At 36.5% G+C, this 17,224-nt stretch overlaps 1 protein-coding gene across 2 annotated transcripts in view; it reads right to left on the bottom strand.

Annotated features, from left to right (window-relative positions):
- TMPRSS15 (transmembrane serine protease 15) overlaps positions 1–15,662 on the bottom strand; it is a 46,331-nt gene extending 30,669 nt beyond the window's left edge. For both annotated transcript variants that reach the window (XM_040055922.1, XM_040055923.1), the window contains exons 1-8: positions 15,610–15,662; positions 15,113–15,157; positions 12,860–12,901; positions 12,515–12,556; positions 10,552–10,671; positions 4,241–4,349; positions 1,438–1,547; positions 421–558 (exon numbers count right to left, since the gene is read on the bottom strand). In XM_040055922.1, coding sequence (XP_039911856.1) covers positions 421–558; positions 1,438–1,547; positions 4,241–4,349; positions 10,552–10,671; positions 12,515–12,556; positions 12,860–12,901; positions 15,113–15,157; positions 15,610–15,622 — 619 coding nt within the window. In that variant the 5' untranslated portion in view covers positions 15,623–15,662. The remainder of the gene's footprint in view (positions 1–420; positions 559–1,437; positions 1,548–4,240; positions 4,350–10,551; positions 10,672–12,514; positions 12,557–12,859; positions 12,902–15,112; positions 15,158–15,609) is intronic.
- Between the last annotated feature and the right edge of the window lie 1,562 nt (positions 15,663–17,224).

The raw sequence follows: 17,224 nt of genomic DNA, 5'->3' as shown, positions 1-17,224 counted from the left end.
TACTGAAGCAGGTACTTTCCTGAATGTTATTTCTAAATGTTACTCTGTTTTTTTTGTTTTTTGTTTTTTCTTTTAAATGAAGATATTGTGGTCAATGATTTCATAGTGACCAAACTGGCTGAAAGGTATCTGATGGATGTGTGGACACAGTTTTATTTACACGGATGAGTTTTGTCCCACATCACCCTGCTGCTAGATACAGGTCTATAAACCTGTGAAAGGCCTTACCAAAAAAACCATATTTGATCTTTAAAATAATATAGAATTTTTCAAAGTGGATCTAGTTATTGGACTAAGATCAGAAAATGCTGCTTCCCTTTCCACCTAACTTTTCTCAGACTGAAAATGTAGATTCACCAAAATTTTGGGATTAAAAAAAAACCCAAAAAATGAACACACACACACACAGAGAACACTTACTGTTTAGTTCACTTGCATTAAATGCAGTGTACATTGCATTAAAACCATTATAATTCTCTGAATAATCAGACATGAATTGTGCTGTAGCCTCATGAGAAAAAATGTAAATTGTTTCAAGATTGGTCCCTGACAGAGAAGCTGAAAAAAAAATTAAAAAACATACAGTCAGAGAGAAAATCATCACATGCACACTAAAATTTCTAGTGTTGTCACAAAAATACAGTTGATTAGTTTATTCAGTCTTAAGAAAGGGTTTCCCTGTTGTACTGTGATTCTGCTACAATAGCTTCAAACCCTTGAAGCATTTAGCTGTTTGGCTGACATATAAATATTCTACATATTCCATCTCTCCATTCCACCAAAATGGGCGTCAGCTAGTCTTTTACCACTTCTCATCCCCAGTCTCTACCTATTTCCAAAAACAAGCATAGTTTTTTTTTTTTTTTTTTTTAAATTATTTCCTATAGTCTATATTTAGAATGTTTTCCACCTCTGATGGAATGCAGCTGAATAGACCGAGTCTTGTGAAAAATGAGTACAATCCCAGTTTTCAGAACAGAATATAGAGACAGAGATAAGGTATCATCAGTAACTCAAGACCTGAGGAAAGCAATGCCATACTTGTAAAGATTTTCAGGAAGTTTTGTAGCACTTCTCCCACCAGTTCAGTTTAGATGCTTTCATTTTATGTTACTGTGTATGATATTACAGGAACTTTTGACAACACATTTCCAATGAAACATGGACTCCACAAGACCATGAGGCTGATGAAGTTGTCAAGATCTTTCAAATAAGGTCTTGAAAAACAAGTAGATATTTCATAATGTATAAGGATTTTATGTGGTGAAATTGAAGGGTGGAGAGGTATATTGAGATTAATTGTATAACAGGGTAGATTTATGCAGATCCAGTCTTCCTCTTAAACATACATGTGGAGCTTTTGATATCTCAAAATGCTTATTTTGCGACTTAGATTTTATTAATGGAAAAATATGATTAGCTGAAAAATAAACTTACCTCTTAAAACCTTGTTTTGTCCTAATCCTTCAAAAATATTCAGTATGTCTGCATATGGTTGTGTTTCAAAAGAAGTGAAGTTCAGTTTAATGGACAACCCTTGAGGCACTCTAAGGCAACAAGAGAAAACATAAACTCAAAACTGAAAATCTATTCTTTGACTTCAGTAAAGTCATTGAAGTCACTGAGTGCTTGAATAATAAGTTCAGAAGCAACATGAAATTATATTAATCAAGATTATTAATCAAGATGGTCCATTTGTCTAACTTTTAGCTTGTAAAATTGCCAAAGACAATAAATATTACTAACAGTGAGTGCACACCCTTATGCACTGGAGTTAAGTATGTTCTAGAAACTGATTGTTCTGAATTCTAGACTGTGATAATCATTTCTAGAAGCAGTTTTTTGGATGATTTTGGCTGGGTTTTGTTGTCCTCTGCATCTCATTGAATTGCAATCACTTTTTCATACATGTTACTCTTAGATATCTCACTGCTGAGGTAGACTTCCCAAAGCCAGAGGGACAGTATCAAGATATCAATATGAACAGCAAAATATCAAAATCTTTCTCCTGAAAGTCCAAAACACTGTTTCTTGTGACAAAAACAGGATTTGCATGCAGATTTGACGATCTCAAACACACTCTTTGGGAAATGGTTATAAATCCGAACCATCACACACAAAATTTAATGACAGAAATCACTTGAAGGAAAGTGTAAAAACTATTTGCCTTATTTTGCTACAGTTATGCTCTCTGAGTAATCTATATTTATTTTGTTCTCCCATTTCCTTTCCACTAGACACATATGGTAGTCCAAAATCAAAAACACTACTACCACTATCAGCTTAGCTACCACCATGTGGGGCTTTTTTTTGGAATAGAGAGACTCAACAAAAATCAGCTTTCAACAACGATCTGCTGGTGCTTATCAGTGATGATAAGTAGAAAAGTGTGAAGTAAATACTTAGATATTTTGCCTTTTAAACTTTTTGTTTGTTGTTGTTATTTTATATTTCTCCAGAGGGAAGAAATAGTCTTGGTTAGAAAAGAATAAAACTTATAGTTGAAAGGTTCAAGAAGCTAAACTTTCAGGGAAATATTAAGCATATTGCTGTTTTAGAAGGAGAGGAGATTGGGTCTTCATTTGGAGTTAAATGGCATGAAAATGTAAAAGCTCTTCCTAAAGGTAATGGGGAAATATTTCTAGACAAAGGCAAGCACAAGAAAAATCCAATGTCATATGTATTATAGGTTGCTTTTTAACACAATTTATAAGGATAATAAAAAATGGAAAACCCAAAGGTTCCCTCATTGAAACAACTCTGTTTGAAAGAAAGACAAAATTTGAGTGCCACTTTGAACTTTTTAGGCCTTTACTCTCAGTGTTGCCAGATTTTGTTAAAGCAGGTAAGTGGAAAATAAGTTCAGATGGTTGTTTTTGTCATTTTTCAATCTATAATTACACATATCTGCAGAACCTCTACCATATTATTTGCAATTGCTCATGATTCTTTCCAAAAAGAAGTTTTTATTAGCTACATACCTGGTATAGATATCTACCTAATACAATGCTTCTTGCAGCTATAGCAGTAGTTGGAGTAACATTAACAGTTTAGGAGGAGGGAGGGTACTTGGGCCATGTTTATTTACTGTGCTCAAATTCTGCACTGCCATGAAATGAGGAACAAAGCCGGCATATTCTGAAGGGAAAGTATCTCGTTCTTTTCCTGGGACACACCTGTATTTTAAAGCCAGGTGTTGCCAGTAATTGCTGGTTAACAGGACCACTGAAGGTGAGAAAGAAAAATGTACTAAACAGAAGGAAAACCAGGATTTCAAGGTGAAGATGAAAGTTTTGAACAAAATCAAAGCCCATCACTTTCAAAGGAGCCTTTGGAATGAGAAGCCCAAACTTTTTCCAGTTTTAAAGGCAATTTCTTAATCTCCTTTGAAATCTTCTGCCAAATTAATACTTCTCAGAATCAAAGAACAGCTATTATTACAAAACCACAATAAGAATTACTGCCTTTCAAAGCTGTAACTTCTGAATTGGAAGCCATAGGAGGGATTTTTAGGACTGTCTAACGTGATCATCTAATTTCTTTAGATATGTACTTTTGGATGTGATTTATCATATAATGTGGCTATATTTTTTCTTCCTGGCCTAAGAACTAGACCTAGAGAGTCAAAATCAAACAGTTGTCCCTGTCTGAAGGTATATATCCTTAATTTAAAAAAAAAAAAAAAAAAAAATCCGCTTCTTGTGCCTAAGGCATTTGGTGCTATTTTACAAAATACTACCAATGCAATTCTAAAACATATTCCTAAATTACATAGGTATGCAGGTACTCTTAACTCACAGATGAAACCTTTACACCAAAATGACAAGGAAATTCTTGAAAATTCTTTCTCTTAAGTAACAGTTCCATCATATGAAGTCATTACTTGAAGACTACTATTTAATATAATCCTTTGAAAAAAAAAAAAAATCTTGCAATTATTTTGAGTTATGTGATTTATTTTAAATTTATACTTATGTTTCTCTGGATCTATATAAAGCACAAGATTCCTCAAAATCGTACCTAAGAAATTTTGTAAGTGGAAAAAATATCGATATAGTTATGGAGCTTACGCCTGAAGATTTCTAAAGAAAAGTTATATAAAGATGAAGGAGAAAACAGTATGACATATTTTCTGTGCTAGGGTATTAAAAAAGCAAATGGCATAAGTCTATTGTGCAGGAAATAAGATCACCTCATAATCATAACATGTTAGGTACAAAATTATTGGAAAGTGGCTTACACTATTATCCATTGGCAAACAATGTTTTCTTTATATGGGTTTGGATAATTCATAGAGTGAAAAAACCCAGAGGAACCAGTCAACATGAACTTTCCATCACAAATGGCAGCTGTAAAGATATAATGAAGAACACTTGTCAGAATGACATTTGAAAAACAGAATCAGAGACAAAATGTGGATGACCCTGGATATTGGTTTACACGGATTACCTTGGAACTACTTTGTAAGCAACAATAGGAAGACAAAGTAAAATACACTATCAACTTATTCCCATTTCTAATTCTCATCACTGTCTGACCACAAAGTACTAAATGAGAAGAAAAACAATACAGAAAATTAACTTTTAATGTAGACACAATCCAACTAATCCAAACTAGTCTAAACCAATCCAAATAATTCAAAACAAGAAACTGGATTAAGCTGATCCAATTCTTTCCTTCATTTTATACTATTTATATATCTTTCTTACATTTTATACTCTATACTTTTATAAGGAAACAGGATATTGCCTTACCAGTTCTTATCTACAACCACTTCAAATCAGAAAACCGTGTTTGTACTACCAGAGACAATTTGATATCACATGAATAAAAGCAAAAGGGGATACTGTTGACTATTGTTATCTCTACTTTTATGAGCTTCCTAGTTCCTCGCCTCATATATTACTGTGTACTCAAAGAGATAAGTGGTTTTCCCAAGTTTCCTGCCAGCTATTGTATTCATTTGGCTGAGGTAAATGTCATTTATCATAATCTATTTTTTCAAAAGGCATTTATTGTTTTTGTTTCCTTGGTGTTAATATTCCATTCTAAGAAAGTTCTTCACTTAAGGAAAAAAAGAAAGAAAGAAAAAAAAAAAAAGTATTTTTAAGCCTCAATAAGACTGGAAATGATAATTCATGTAGAGCTTTTTGTCTCAGCAGACACCGAAAAAGTGCTGAAGGTTTTGCTGCATCTCCTGAACATTATGTTTGGAATCTGTCTAATGATGTTTTCTCTTCAGTTGTTCGAAAGTATCATAGAGCTTTCACATAAGGATAAAATCAATACCACACATGATTATCTGGAGAGGTAAGGACAAGTTCATCAATTTGAGGCAGATGATCAGAAATTATAAAGAGTTTCAAAATAATTTTAGAAATTAAATCATACCTATAATGATGGTCCAAATGATGAATAACCAATAATATTGAAAATAAAATGGGAATTTTATTGAGCATAGTCCTCCTCTGGGAAATTATATATATGAGAATAAATTGTGTGTCCACAAGGACTCCTTGTGTGTTTATTTCATTAGTGTAAAATTCTTTCTGCCTATCACTGTAGCAAACACAAAATAAAAATCAAGCTTTGTTTCAGGCAGCTGTGTACCGTAAATAAAGACTGTGCAGAATGAACTTTGCCAACCTGCCTAATGCATGAGCTGAAATAGAAACACATTGTCTTTTTCAATTTTGAGAGGAAAACAGAACATAACATTTTAAATACATAGAGGGAAAAGTCTGTGAATTATAGTTATTATTCTATGCTAGCTGATCTAAAAGGAATCTTATAGTATAGACAATAATAAAAAAAGATAAGCATACTGATATAATAAAATCAATGACAAGTGTTTGCTCATTCATTTCTCTTAGAATCACAGAATGGGTCAGGTTGGAAGGGACCACAGTGGGTCCAACTTCCCTGTTCAAGCAGGGTCATCCCAGAGCACACAGCACAGGATTGCATCCAGATGGTTCTGGAACACCTCCAGTGAGGGAGACTCCACAGCCTCCCTGGGTGATCTGTTCCAGTGTGTGGTCACTGCACAGTGAAGAAGTTCTTCCTCATGTTCAGGTGAAACTTCTGTGCATCAGTTCCTGCCCCTTGCCTCTTGTCCCATTGCTGGGCACCACCGAGCAGAGCCTGGTCCATGCTCTGACCCCTCCCTGCAGGCACGGACAGACACTGATGAGGTCCCTCTCAGTCTCCTCTTCTCAAGGCTGAACAGCCCCAGCTCCCTCAGCCTTTCCTCATAAGAAGGATTCTCCAGCCCCCTATTATTATGATTGTTCTTGTCTTCTTATTCTCTTTTATTTGTTCCTTATCTCTTAAGAGACAGTGAGTAAATTCAAACAAGACAGCAAGACTCTGAAAAAGGTCCTTAGGTAGGTCATCCACTGACTAGTAATAGTCAGTGCTTCGTGTGTCAGGAATGAGCAGGAAGAGAGAAGAGACTGGTCCTGTTTCCCTAGGGAACCTCGTGGTGATTCCTCCTTGCAGGGAGAAAGCGGTCAAAGATGGGCAGGGGCATGGAAGTCATTACATTTTTGCCTCTCCCTGGGTCCCAAAGAAAAGCTGTAGTTAGTCTCCTAACGAGACAGGAGATATCTTTTGTAGGAACCACTCAATATGCATATTGCTGTCCACTTCTATTTACTAATGTTCCATACATGGGACATTATGAGGGCTTCATCCTGTTAGCCTTGAATTAGAGGGAGAAGCTCCCCAAACTGGTCAAATCAAGCCCACGTATTTCACCTGACAGGACCTTTCTCTGCCAAAGGCCAGTTCATTACTTTCTGATTGATCTCTCTCAGTGCTGTAGTGATGCTGTAAGGTGAGTAATCACAAAATGATTGTCTAGACATATAATAACTGCAAAGAGTCTGGAGAAATCCCTCCTGGGATCAGCCTCCAGTTTCCCTTTTCTGTACCCCTAAGTGCTACATGGCTGCTTTACAGCAATGCCAGTCATTATTAGTAGCTGCTGTTCAGACTTCACATCTCTCGAGAGACCCTTTCACTGAAATTGCTAGCTGTGCTTTTGTGAAGCCTTTTGTTACTGCACTGCATTGCAGAGCCAGAAAGAAACATTCCAATATAATTTTAATCAATAAAACAAACAAACAAAAAAGGTATTCTGTTGCCTGCCTCCCTTCTGAGAATCTGAGATTTTACTGCAGTCTCTCTAATGCAGGAAAGAGATGACTAAAATTCACTTTTAATCATATAGTTTTAAACCACTGTAGTTGTAAACCATTACGAAATCAGAAATACTAGAAGGAATAACAATCAAGATGAAAAACAAACCAAGTTTTTTAGAGGACAGTAACTCTTTTTTTGTATGTAGGAGCACTTATAGCATGAATTAGGAATTGGTCATAAATTCTCATCAGAAGTTATGAAGAACTTCAGAAAATATAAACAATTTTAGCTTTCATATGACCATATTAAGTTTCTCTAGGAATGGGACAACAGTGAAACATTAAAGAGGTGGAAAAATTGGCAGGTATCCCAAAGGTGCATCCAACTTCTTACCCCTCATTCCACAGGTTTTATAAAATCTGCTAAGAAACTTTAATACATAAAATTAGAGAAGCTCTGAGGCTTAGGATAGAAAAGACTGAAAATGTAATATAAGCAACATGAATCAACAATTTGCCCTCCAGCCAGAGCTGTTCTTCTATAAGGTTACAAGCCAAAACTGCTGCACTAGTGATAACTGACCAAATTGCTTGGAAATACCAGGCACCAGTGAAGATGAACAGGGGCAAATCATCCAGCTCTCTGGACTGTAACTACAGCTGTTTTCCCTATGACACTATTTTTATTAATACTAATATTTATTTTATACATCTATTAACTCTTATTATTTGTAATGATTTACTTTATTTACTACATTTATCAAGTATGCATAATCCTGGAATTTTCAGCCCAGTTGTGCTGAAACTAAGAAGAACATCCTCGGTTACAAAGGGGGAAATATTCAGAAATTATATTTGGTAGAGACTTGGGGAGCTGTGCAAATCACATCCAAAAGCCATGCCTACACAGCTTTGACTTCAAGGATTTGAGCTCATTTTTGTATCTACTAATATATAACATCAATTAAATTCTGTCATATATAACAGGTATGAATGTAATATCTTCAATAAAATGTGGATGAAACTTGTAAATTCAGACCTAGTCGGGAGATTGATCTGCTGGAGTGAGCCCAAAGGAGGCCACCAGGTTGATCAGAGGGATGGAGCTCTTCTGCTATGAGGAAAGGCTGAGAGAATTGGGACTATTGAACTTGGAGAAAAGAAGGCTTTGGGGTGACATAATTGTGTCTTTTCCCGGAAGGGACCATACAAGAGAGATGGAGAGAGTCTATTTACAAGGGCCTGAAGCGACAGGACAAGGGGAAATGGATTCAAACTGACAGAGAATAGGTTTACATCAGATATTAGGAAAAACTTCTGGAACAGGTTGCTCAGAGGCTACATGGACGTCCCACCCCTGCAAGTGGTCAAGTCCAGGTTAATCAACTCGGTCTAGTGGAAGGTGTCCCTGCACCTTCCAGGTTGGAATGAGATGGTCTTTAAGGTCTCTTCCAAGGCCATTCTGTGATTCTATGATGGTATGTAGAAAGCATTAATTTTATGAGTTATATAATATTACTTTATGAATATAAGGGCCTACATTTTTCTTGTTTAGTAATACCTAAAATAAATAAAAAAAAGTCAAAACAAATACACCCAATAAGATCACTAAAAAAAAAAAAAAAAGTATGATGGCAGAAATGAATGACTAACTTCTTGAGGTTATGTTGCCTAATGCTTTCCATGAAACTAAGTTCTAGCTGAACCTTAGGACCTTATGATTTCCTCAACTGTAGAAGGACCAACTCAGAGCCAATAATTATTATTATCTAGATAGATGCAGCTATTATGATAAGTAGACATTTTGATGTGTTTCAGTGGATATACTACTAAAGTATTTTGATGGATATTTTCCCCAAAATGTTCAGCCAAGTCTCTCTTCTGAGCTGACTGCAGTCAGAAGAAAATGTAGGTAATAGGCAGAGAATCTGCAATTCTTTTTTTTTTTTTTTTTTTCTGAAGAAAATTACACATGACAGAGAGGTTCAGCCCTTCACAAACCTTCAGGGTTAAGCTTTCAGGTTCTTTAAAAACATAACTGGTCTTTTACTTGCTTGTTTTTAGACCCCAGCATTTCACATGTTTCTGAAAGCTCGAAGCAGATTGCCCTCACTGTCTTCCACTTCTCACAGCAGAATGGAAAGAAGCTTTCCAGATTTCTAGCACCAAATGCTATATTAAAAAAGAAAACAAAAACAACAACAAACAAGCAAACAAAACACTCAGGAAGTTAATTGCTCCCATTTCTCCTAAAACATTTGCAATGTTCTCTGCGAGACAATCTGACAGACTTTTAACTGAGAGCTGAGGCTGCGGAGGGCAATGCAGGCAGCATTAACCCACGTCTCCTCAGCAAAATTGCAGAGCAGTTTGGTAAGGAGCACTGTAGTGAAACCCCTTGGTACAAAAAAGGAAACCAGGGAGTCAGATGAAGTCAGAGAGTAAAATCTCTTTGGTTAGTAAAGATCTCCAGCATCATTGAATTCAGCTTTTGCTGGATCACCACCCTGTCAACCAGACCATGTTCAGTCATTTCTTAAACATCTCCAAGGATGGTGACTCCATCACCTCCCTGGGCAGCCCATTCCAATACTGGACAAGAATTTCTGTGAAGAAATTCTTCCTGATATCCAGCCTGAATGTCCCCTGGCACAGCCTGAGGCCATTTCCTCTTGTCCTGTCACTGGTTGCCTGGGAGAAGAGCCCTTAGGTGCACCTGACTCCAGCATCCTGTCAGGGAGTTGTACAGTGAGAAATTGCCCCCTGAGCCTCCTTTTCTCAATGCTGAGGCCACCCAGTTCCTCACATGGCTTGTTCTCTGATTGTGTTGCACTTCTCTGGACCCCCTGCAGCCCCTCAATGTCCTTCTTGTAGTGAGGGGCCCAGAAATGGACACAGTACTTGAAGAAAAGACAAAGGCAAACAAACTGACTGGCACTGCAGGATAAAAACTCTATCTTAAACTACAGTTGGCTTTAAGTCTGTAGTTTCATAGAATCACAGACGAGCTGAGGTTGAAAGAGACCTGTGGAGGTCATCTGGTTTGAACGTTATTTGATATCGCTGATGCAAATCTTCCAATTAAATTTCTACATTATTTTGTAATTTACATAATATTTATGCTATTAATATTTCTATCGTAAGCAACAAATTCTATAACTTCATATTAAAACAGAAAGACTCTAATATTTCATTATTTATTAAGTATATTCTTCATTAGTGAGAATTTCATAGAGGGTTGTTTCCTCTTGCAAGATAAAGATTGTAAAAAAAATCACTCATTATTATTTTTAGTAGAATGGATTTGGACTTCACTGTGCAGTTTATTGCCCATAAACTATTTACAAACTACTGACAGTGTTAAGCATGTTTAAAAAGATTGATTGACAGGAGTTTACATTCTTACCACATCTTTTTTCAGATTCATCTGAACCATCTGGGCAATTCAAGACTCCATCACAAAAGAAATCTTCGCTAATGCAGGTTACACCATCAGCACAGAGTTCAGCAGGTGGCAAACACTCAGCTGGAATAATAAAGATGAGAGCAATAACAGCACAACAGTAATGCAGTCTCACTACAAAGGAAAATTGACTTACCTCTGGTTTCTTTACCACAAATCAAGTAAACCACTATATTGTGTCTTACAAAACTGCATTTTTAGAAGCATGGAATGAAATATCACATATTAAAAAGATAAATTTGGCAAAGAATGGAAAAAGTTCTCAGAAGTGAATTTTTTTTTGAAACTAAACTTGAAGTAAGGCTGTGAATTCTTTTTTATTTCCTTTACACAAATAAACTACTTTATGCAAGGTAATAAGTGACATTTTCTGATTTCTTATGTTCAAATAATGTGAGAAAACTGTATTTTGGTTTAAATAACAGTGAAAAAATCTCTGGGTTTAGGTAAATACAATTTAATTTATTTCTTCCACTTTAACACATCACACTGTTGGCACCTCACCATGATAAGGAAACTGACTTTTTAACCAGGATATGTTAATAAAAGAACCTTTAAGACTAGATTCTGAAATACCAGAATTATCAGAAACTATATTCTTTCCAGATTTACAAATTAAATGCATAATTTAAGAGCTTACTAGTCTTTTGCTAGAGCATAAATATTCCTCTACTGCAAACAAACTCTTTTAGTCTTTAGAGGGTTTTGGTCTGAGACATCTGCAGAATTCAAGTAGGTCCTATCAAAGTGAACAGAAACATGCAGCTAAAATAATCTTTGGAGAACTACTAATTTCAAAATTCTTAAATTTGCATTAAATTCTCTAGAACTATTCACACAGTTTCTTGTCTGTACTTCAATGAACCCTTACAGGAAAAGGTCAACATTTCTGATGCAAGAAGGAAAAAGTAGTAATCTGTAAAATTCCTTTTTTAAAAAAAAAATAGAGTTATTTCTGAAATCAGATAAAGTATGATGTTCTATTGTGTGTCTCAAACTGACATTGGTATGGATGTGTAGTAGCATTTCAAAGTGCTTTCCAAAATACTCTCAGAGCTGGCAATGCAAATGTTAACAAAGCCAAAAGATTTGCCATTCTGCATCCAACTGGAAAATAAAATGAACCAAATATACTCCAGTCAAGTGTAGGACGTGACACAGGACAAGTGAAAGAACTTCCACAGATGAGCAGAGACAAAACTGTGCATTCTATACCCCGAGCAAAAATTCCAACCAATAACCCAGGAAGAGATTTTGCACAAGCCCATCAGGCAAGAAATCATGGTTTACATACAAAATGATCAATTCTGTTTATTTAACTCGGAAAACTAAACAGCACTGCCACCTCCTGGATTGAAAGAAATCAGCTTTTCCTACTAAAACATTCTGACTTCTCTTTTAAACGGCAGATTAGCCTAAATTGTGCTGTAAGAGCTATATTCAACTAAATAAGGGCAGCAAACACATAATACCTGAACACATTAGATTGCTTGTAGATATCATATATATTTCACCATGTAAGAAAGCTGGGGAATGTTTTCAAAAATTCAAACATCTTCAGCTTTCTGTCCATTGGAAGTCATACTTTGCTATCAGTTTGCTTATTTTATTTTCCTCATAAAAGTAAAGAAATAATTTATATAAAAAAAGAGCAGCTAGCATTAGTGTCAACGTGTGCATCAACACGCATAACACATGCAGCATTTTTGTAGCATGCACAGTCTTAGAAGTTCCTTCACTTTGACGAGGTCTCCTTGGTCTAAGGTAAACCTGCATATCCTGACTTTTCAGGAACGGAATACAAGGATTGAATGCCGTGAAGAGAGGCTGTCCATGAGCAGTGAAATTTTGCGATCTGAGATTGTTCTACGTAACCTCCCCGCTCCTCCACACACACATTACTCACCCACTGCTGTTGAGGACTTGCTTGTGGTGAGTAGTCCTGAACCTGGACAAACACAACCCAGTGTTAGAACTCTACTTCTTGCTTTCTGGGAGCACCTCTGTTGTTGCTTGGGCAGAATTAAGCAGCAGTTAATCTGCTTTTATATCTGCATTATTTACTCCCCACACTCCAGGTGATTATATGGTAGTGCCAGCTTGAGAAGCTCAAGTGTCATAATAAGCATAAGAAAAAGCTATATGAAAGCCAAGTCTTCCAATAACTTCAAAAGGTTTATTTCCTCCTTCCACATTCCCTCCACTAAAATAGGAGCAATGTTTTCATGTCTTCCCCTGTAAAAGTTCTGACCTGAAGTTGGTGTCAGGGGACTTGTAATTAAACTCGTGGGATCTGTTGAAACAAGAGAAGTTACGACAACTTCAGCACTGTACTAAAAGGTAAATGTACATTTTCTGACAAATAACATTGCTCTACAAATCAGTTAGGAGTCTCAAACCTATCTAGTATTTGTCTATTTACATACAGGTGTATATATATATACACCTGTGCGTGCACATATTTACACAAGGACAAATGCCTAGGTACATAAGCATACTTGTATTAGTGACTGTAGACTGCAAAACATTCTGGAAAAATGGAATGCGTATTTGTGATTGCTCCAACAGAAGTTCCACTTCATTGAGGATGCACCTGGCGTTTCCAGCTCTCAAACAGTCTTTTTTCTTTTCCTCTCTGAATTTGCTTTAGCACCCCTGTTTACTATTTTTACTTTCCAAATTAGGACTCAAATATGTGAGCAGGATGATTACATCTTCATGTGAAAACAATCCCCATGTCACTGCAGGTACTGGATCCTGTACCTCAGTTTATAGGAATAAAGTGGGAAATCCAGGAAGACTTTCTCTGTAGTTTGTCACCCCTCAGTTTTCTGGGCAGAAGTTGCTGACCACTGGCCATCACCAACTTACTTTTGTTAGATATGCCTGCTTTCCCAGACTTAGTGCAAACTTGCAGGAGGATTTCCCATCAATTTTTGATCAAAACATGTTTATTTAGCAAATACTATTAGGCTAAACTAGATTCTGGTTATGGTACATTCTGTGTCAGCAAATTTAGGGACACAGAGAGACTGAAGAGCAAGGAATATATGGACTGTTCTCACAGCAGAGAAAAAAGCTTAATTCATACCATCACAGGTTTTCAAAGAGTTATACACGCACACACACACACATATATATATACTTTTCTACAGGATAACAAATTTAGAAGGAATTAAACATTCCAAGACCTAAAACTAGATGCATGCAGGAGCAAACAGTTCTAAGAAAACAGTTATCAGGGAGCTACATCTCGAAGACTATTGAAAATTTGTGGTTACTACAGACATTCTCAAAAGGGCATGCACTTCTTGACAGAAAAATCCCCAAAGGACAACATAGGACAGTGACAGAAGCAGCAGTGATATAAGCACAACTGCTAGAGAATCTCACTAAAGTAACAAGTTGAGATGGCAAAGGATGTTTTTAGGGTCAGCAGAGCCATAACCCTGCATCCAGCAGGTGTAAATGTACCTGGCAAAGTATATGGGTATATCGTGACATTTGGACTGAAAGAGAAAGAACGAGGAAGTAGAAAATATTAACAAAAATACCAAAATGACCTCAAGCAGACCCAAGGCCAAGGGAGAAGAAATTCACACCAGGAATATGATTGCCACTCCAGCCTCAGGTGCTGACAATTCCCAACTCCCTTCCCCCTTCTTTAGGAACCTCCCTCAAGTTTCAAGTTTTTGCTTGAGGGAGATCAGCAACACTGAACTTCGGACCAGGGGAGCATTAAGATAGCATACCAGAGGAAGGGACAGATAGGAGGAAAAAACCTGAATGCTAGCAGTCTAATCTGTGTCTTTGGGAATAGACTACAGCACTTGCACACTTTGGACTATACACATTAGTAGGCCTGTACCCAGACTAATAATATAACTCTTTCATTACTATGGTTGTAATTAGAATATCAATAAATACTTGTCTCCTATATTTATCGGGGCATTTTTTTAGCTTCTGGTCTGATTACCCTGCCCTGGAGAGTTTGTATGTGATAATTTGCGTGCAGTTTGTGCATGACTACCTGCACCGAGTGCTATAAAGCACTAATTGTTTTGTTTATCTTTTGGCAGGTTTGTGAGACCAAGGAGTTTTGTCTGCTTCATGTCCTATTATCGTAAAACTTCCAGGGATAGTGGAAGGAAAATCTGTCTGTCAACATTGCTTAGTAAATCAACAACCACAACATGAGAGCAGGACTCCCTAGCCTGATCTACCTCCCTAAATTGGCAAGAACTTCAGCTTGCAGCTCAGCTTTTGGTTTGATACCCTTATTAAGCTTCTACAGATTTTGTACAGACTTCAGATCACTCACTGCTTTCTCAACTAGTCAGAAATGGTGAAAGCAGCTAATTATCACTGAATGGACCCTGGCAGTCAAGCCCCAGCTACATTCAGGGCAGCTTTACTAAGCTGTGTGAGCTGAAGAGGAGGTCTTACTTTCCTTCATCTTGTATTGGAACCAAAAATTAGTGCCTGTTATGTGAAAGACACTGACCTGATGAAGTTAAAGGCATCATTGTAGTAGGATTTTCAGCAGCTGCTGGAAGAAAGTTCATTATTAACTTATTTTATAGCAGTGTCTAGTTTTAGATGACTGAAATAAAGATTTAAAAGAAATCAGCTGTGACTATTTCTCATTGAATCACTTTCAGTGTCCCGTTTCCCTCCTTTTGCTTCATCCTGTTCCCAGCCTTTTTTCTAATTCCATGATCTTCCCAAGGAGGAGAGATCCTAAAAATGAATTGAGGTTACGAGGTTTCAAAGCTACTGCAGTGCCTTTCAATCCTCAATCCCTATTGATTGTACTGCATGTAGAATGTCTTCAACTGGGTAATATCCCTCTCTTGGCTTTTTATTCTATAGATACTTTCAGAGTAATTGTGCCTTAACAGTATTTAGAAGAGATGAATGAGTTAAAATTAACCTGGGATAGTTTACAAGAAAGAAAGTCACTTTTAATCATTATGAAAACTCGTTTCAAGCAAGTCATACCTGTGTGACACATCTCTCCCTCTATGAAATAGGAATGTCTTTGGCAGAACACATTGATATACACAGTGCAGAAGTGCTGCATATGACTGTGATTGTTAATTAGTTTCAATTATTCTATTGAAGCACTGCTGGTGGACAGGTGATACCTCTTGTGAAAAGAGGCATTTTAATTATCCACAGCAGTAAAAGTTTGACTACTTCAAAGTTCATCAATGGATGAACCTTTTAAGAGGCTCTTCATTATTTTTTTTGGTGGCATTTTTGAAGTACAATGAGCAATCAATTTCCACAGTGTTGTGCAGTAATTTGGAATAAACAAGTAGTAAAGAGAACTATATATGCTCAGACTCTGAATTTAGCCTTTGAATACTTGAAGTACTTAGCAAAAAAAAAAAGCAGATTTTAGAATAGAGTAAGAGACATGGCACACCTGATTCCCACTTCTCAGTTTCTACTTCATAGTAACTCCAGCAGGTCTTCAAATGTCAGCTAATCAACTTCTACTTCAAAGAATTCAGATTGTTTTTTAACCTCATCCTCAGTGAAAGGCTGTTTTGAAGCTTTATTTAAGTAAAAAAAAGGATTCCCATTGACCTTGAAGGGCTTCCATTTAGGCTTTGATAAATTTTCTAGTACTTACATAAAATATCTGTATATTTACAGAATTTAAAGCACCTAGTCCTTAAAGCCCTGTTCCTTTTCCCCCCACTTACATTTACCTAAGCTCTACAGGAATATGGACCCAGTTCCCTGGGTGCACTTCTCCCAAAGCAGTTTGATTTTCTTCCCAACACATTTTCAGTAAATGAGTCTTTACTCACTGTGAGTCTGCGCCCTTTACTTATTCTTTAGCAGAACATAATTGTAACTGTATTTACTTATAAAACAACACGGTTGGGGCTTAATTGATTTAATTAGAGGGCTAAAGAATTACAAATATTATGCTTCATAAGAGGTGAAATTGAGTGGTTTTCACTGAGAAATTGTTACTTTGCCCTTTACTCCCTCCTTAGGGAATGTACATAATGCTGGCTCATACTTTCTAGTAGAAAATATTGTAAGTTGTTCTTTCAGCTGCGACTGAAAGTTATAACGGGGGAGGAGGGCACGCAAGAGAAAAAGTAACAGTCCAGATGCTGTCTGGGAGCCAAAGCTTTTATTCCTGCTACCTGTAGTTCTTAAGGCTTTGTAGAAAAAGGGAGAAAAAAACCAAACCAAAACAAACAAAACAAAACAAAACCAAAAAAACCCCACGACCAACAATTCAAACAAAAAACGTACTAATATTACCTGTGATTTGTATGCTGTTCACATCAATTTTCAAAGTCTTGGTAGGATTAGGGTTATTTGCAATGACACCCAAAACCAGCTCATTTTTTACTTTCTCAACTGTTACCATTTGGGTAAAATAAAGGGTGAGGATCACAACCACACTAGCAAAATACAAAACAGAGAAGTTCATTAGTTATTCAAGTTGAGGAAATAAATCTACTATACAACTTATCATCTCAACAATATTTAATTCTAACACTGGTTCCGTTGGCAAAAGCAGATTATTTTTAAAATACTGGCTAGTACAGATGACATCAAGAAACATCTCTTAATCACCAGGTCA

Source organism: Hirundo rustica, chromosome 2, assembly GCF_015227805.2.
Source record: "Hirundo rustica isolate bHirRus1 chromosome 2, bHirRus1.pri.v3, whole genome shotgun sequence".
Taxonomy (NCBI): domain Eukaryota; kingdom Metazoa; phylum Chordata; class Aves; order Passeriformes; family Hirundinidae; genus Hirundo; species Hirundo rustica.
This window is presented reverse-complemented; position numbering and strand designations above follow the sequence as displayed.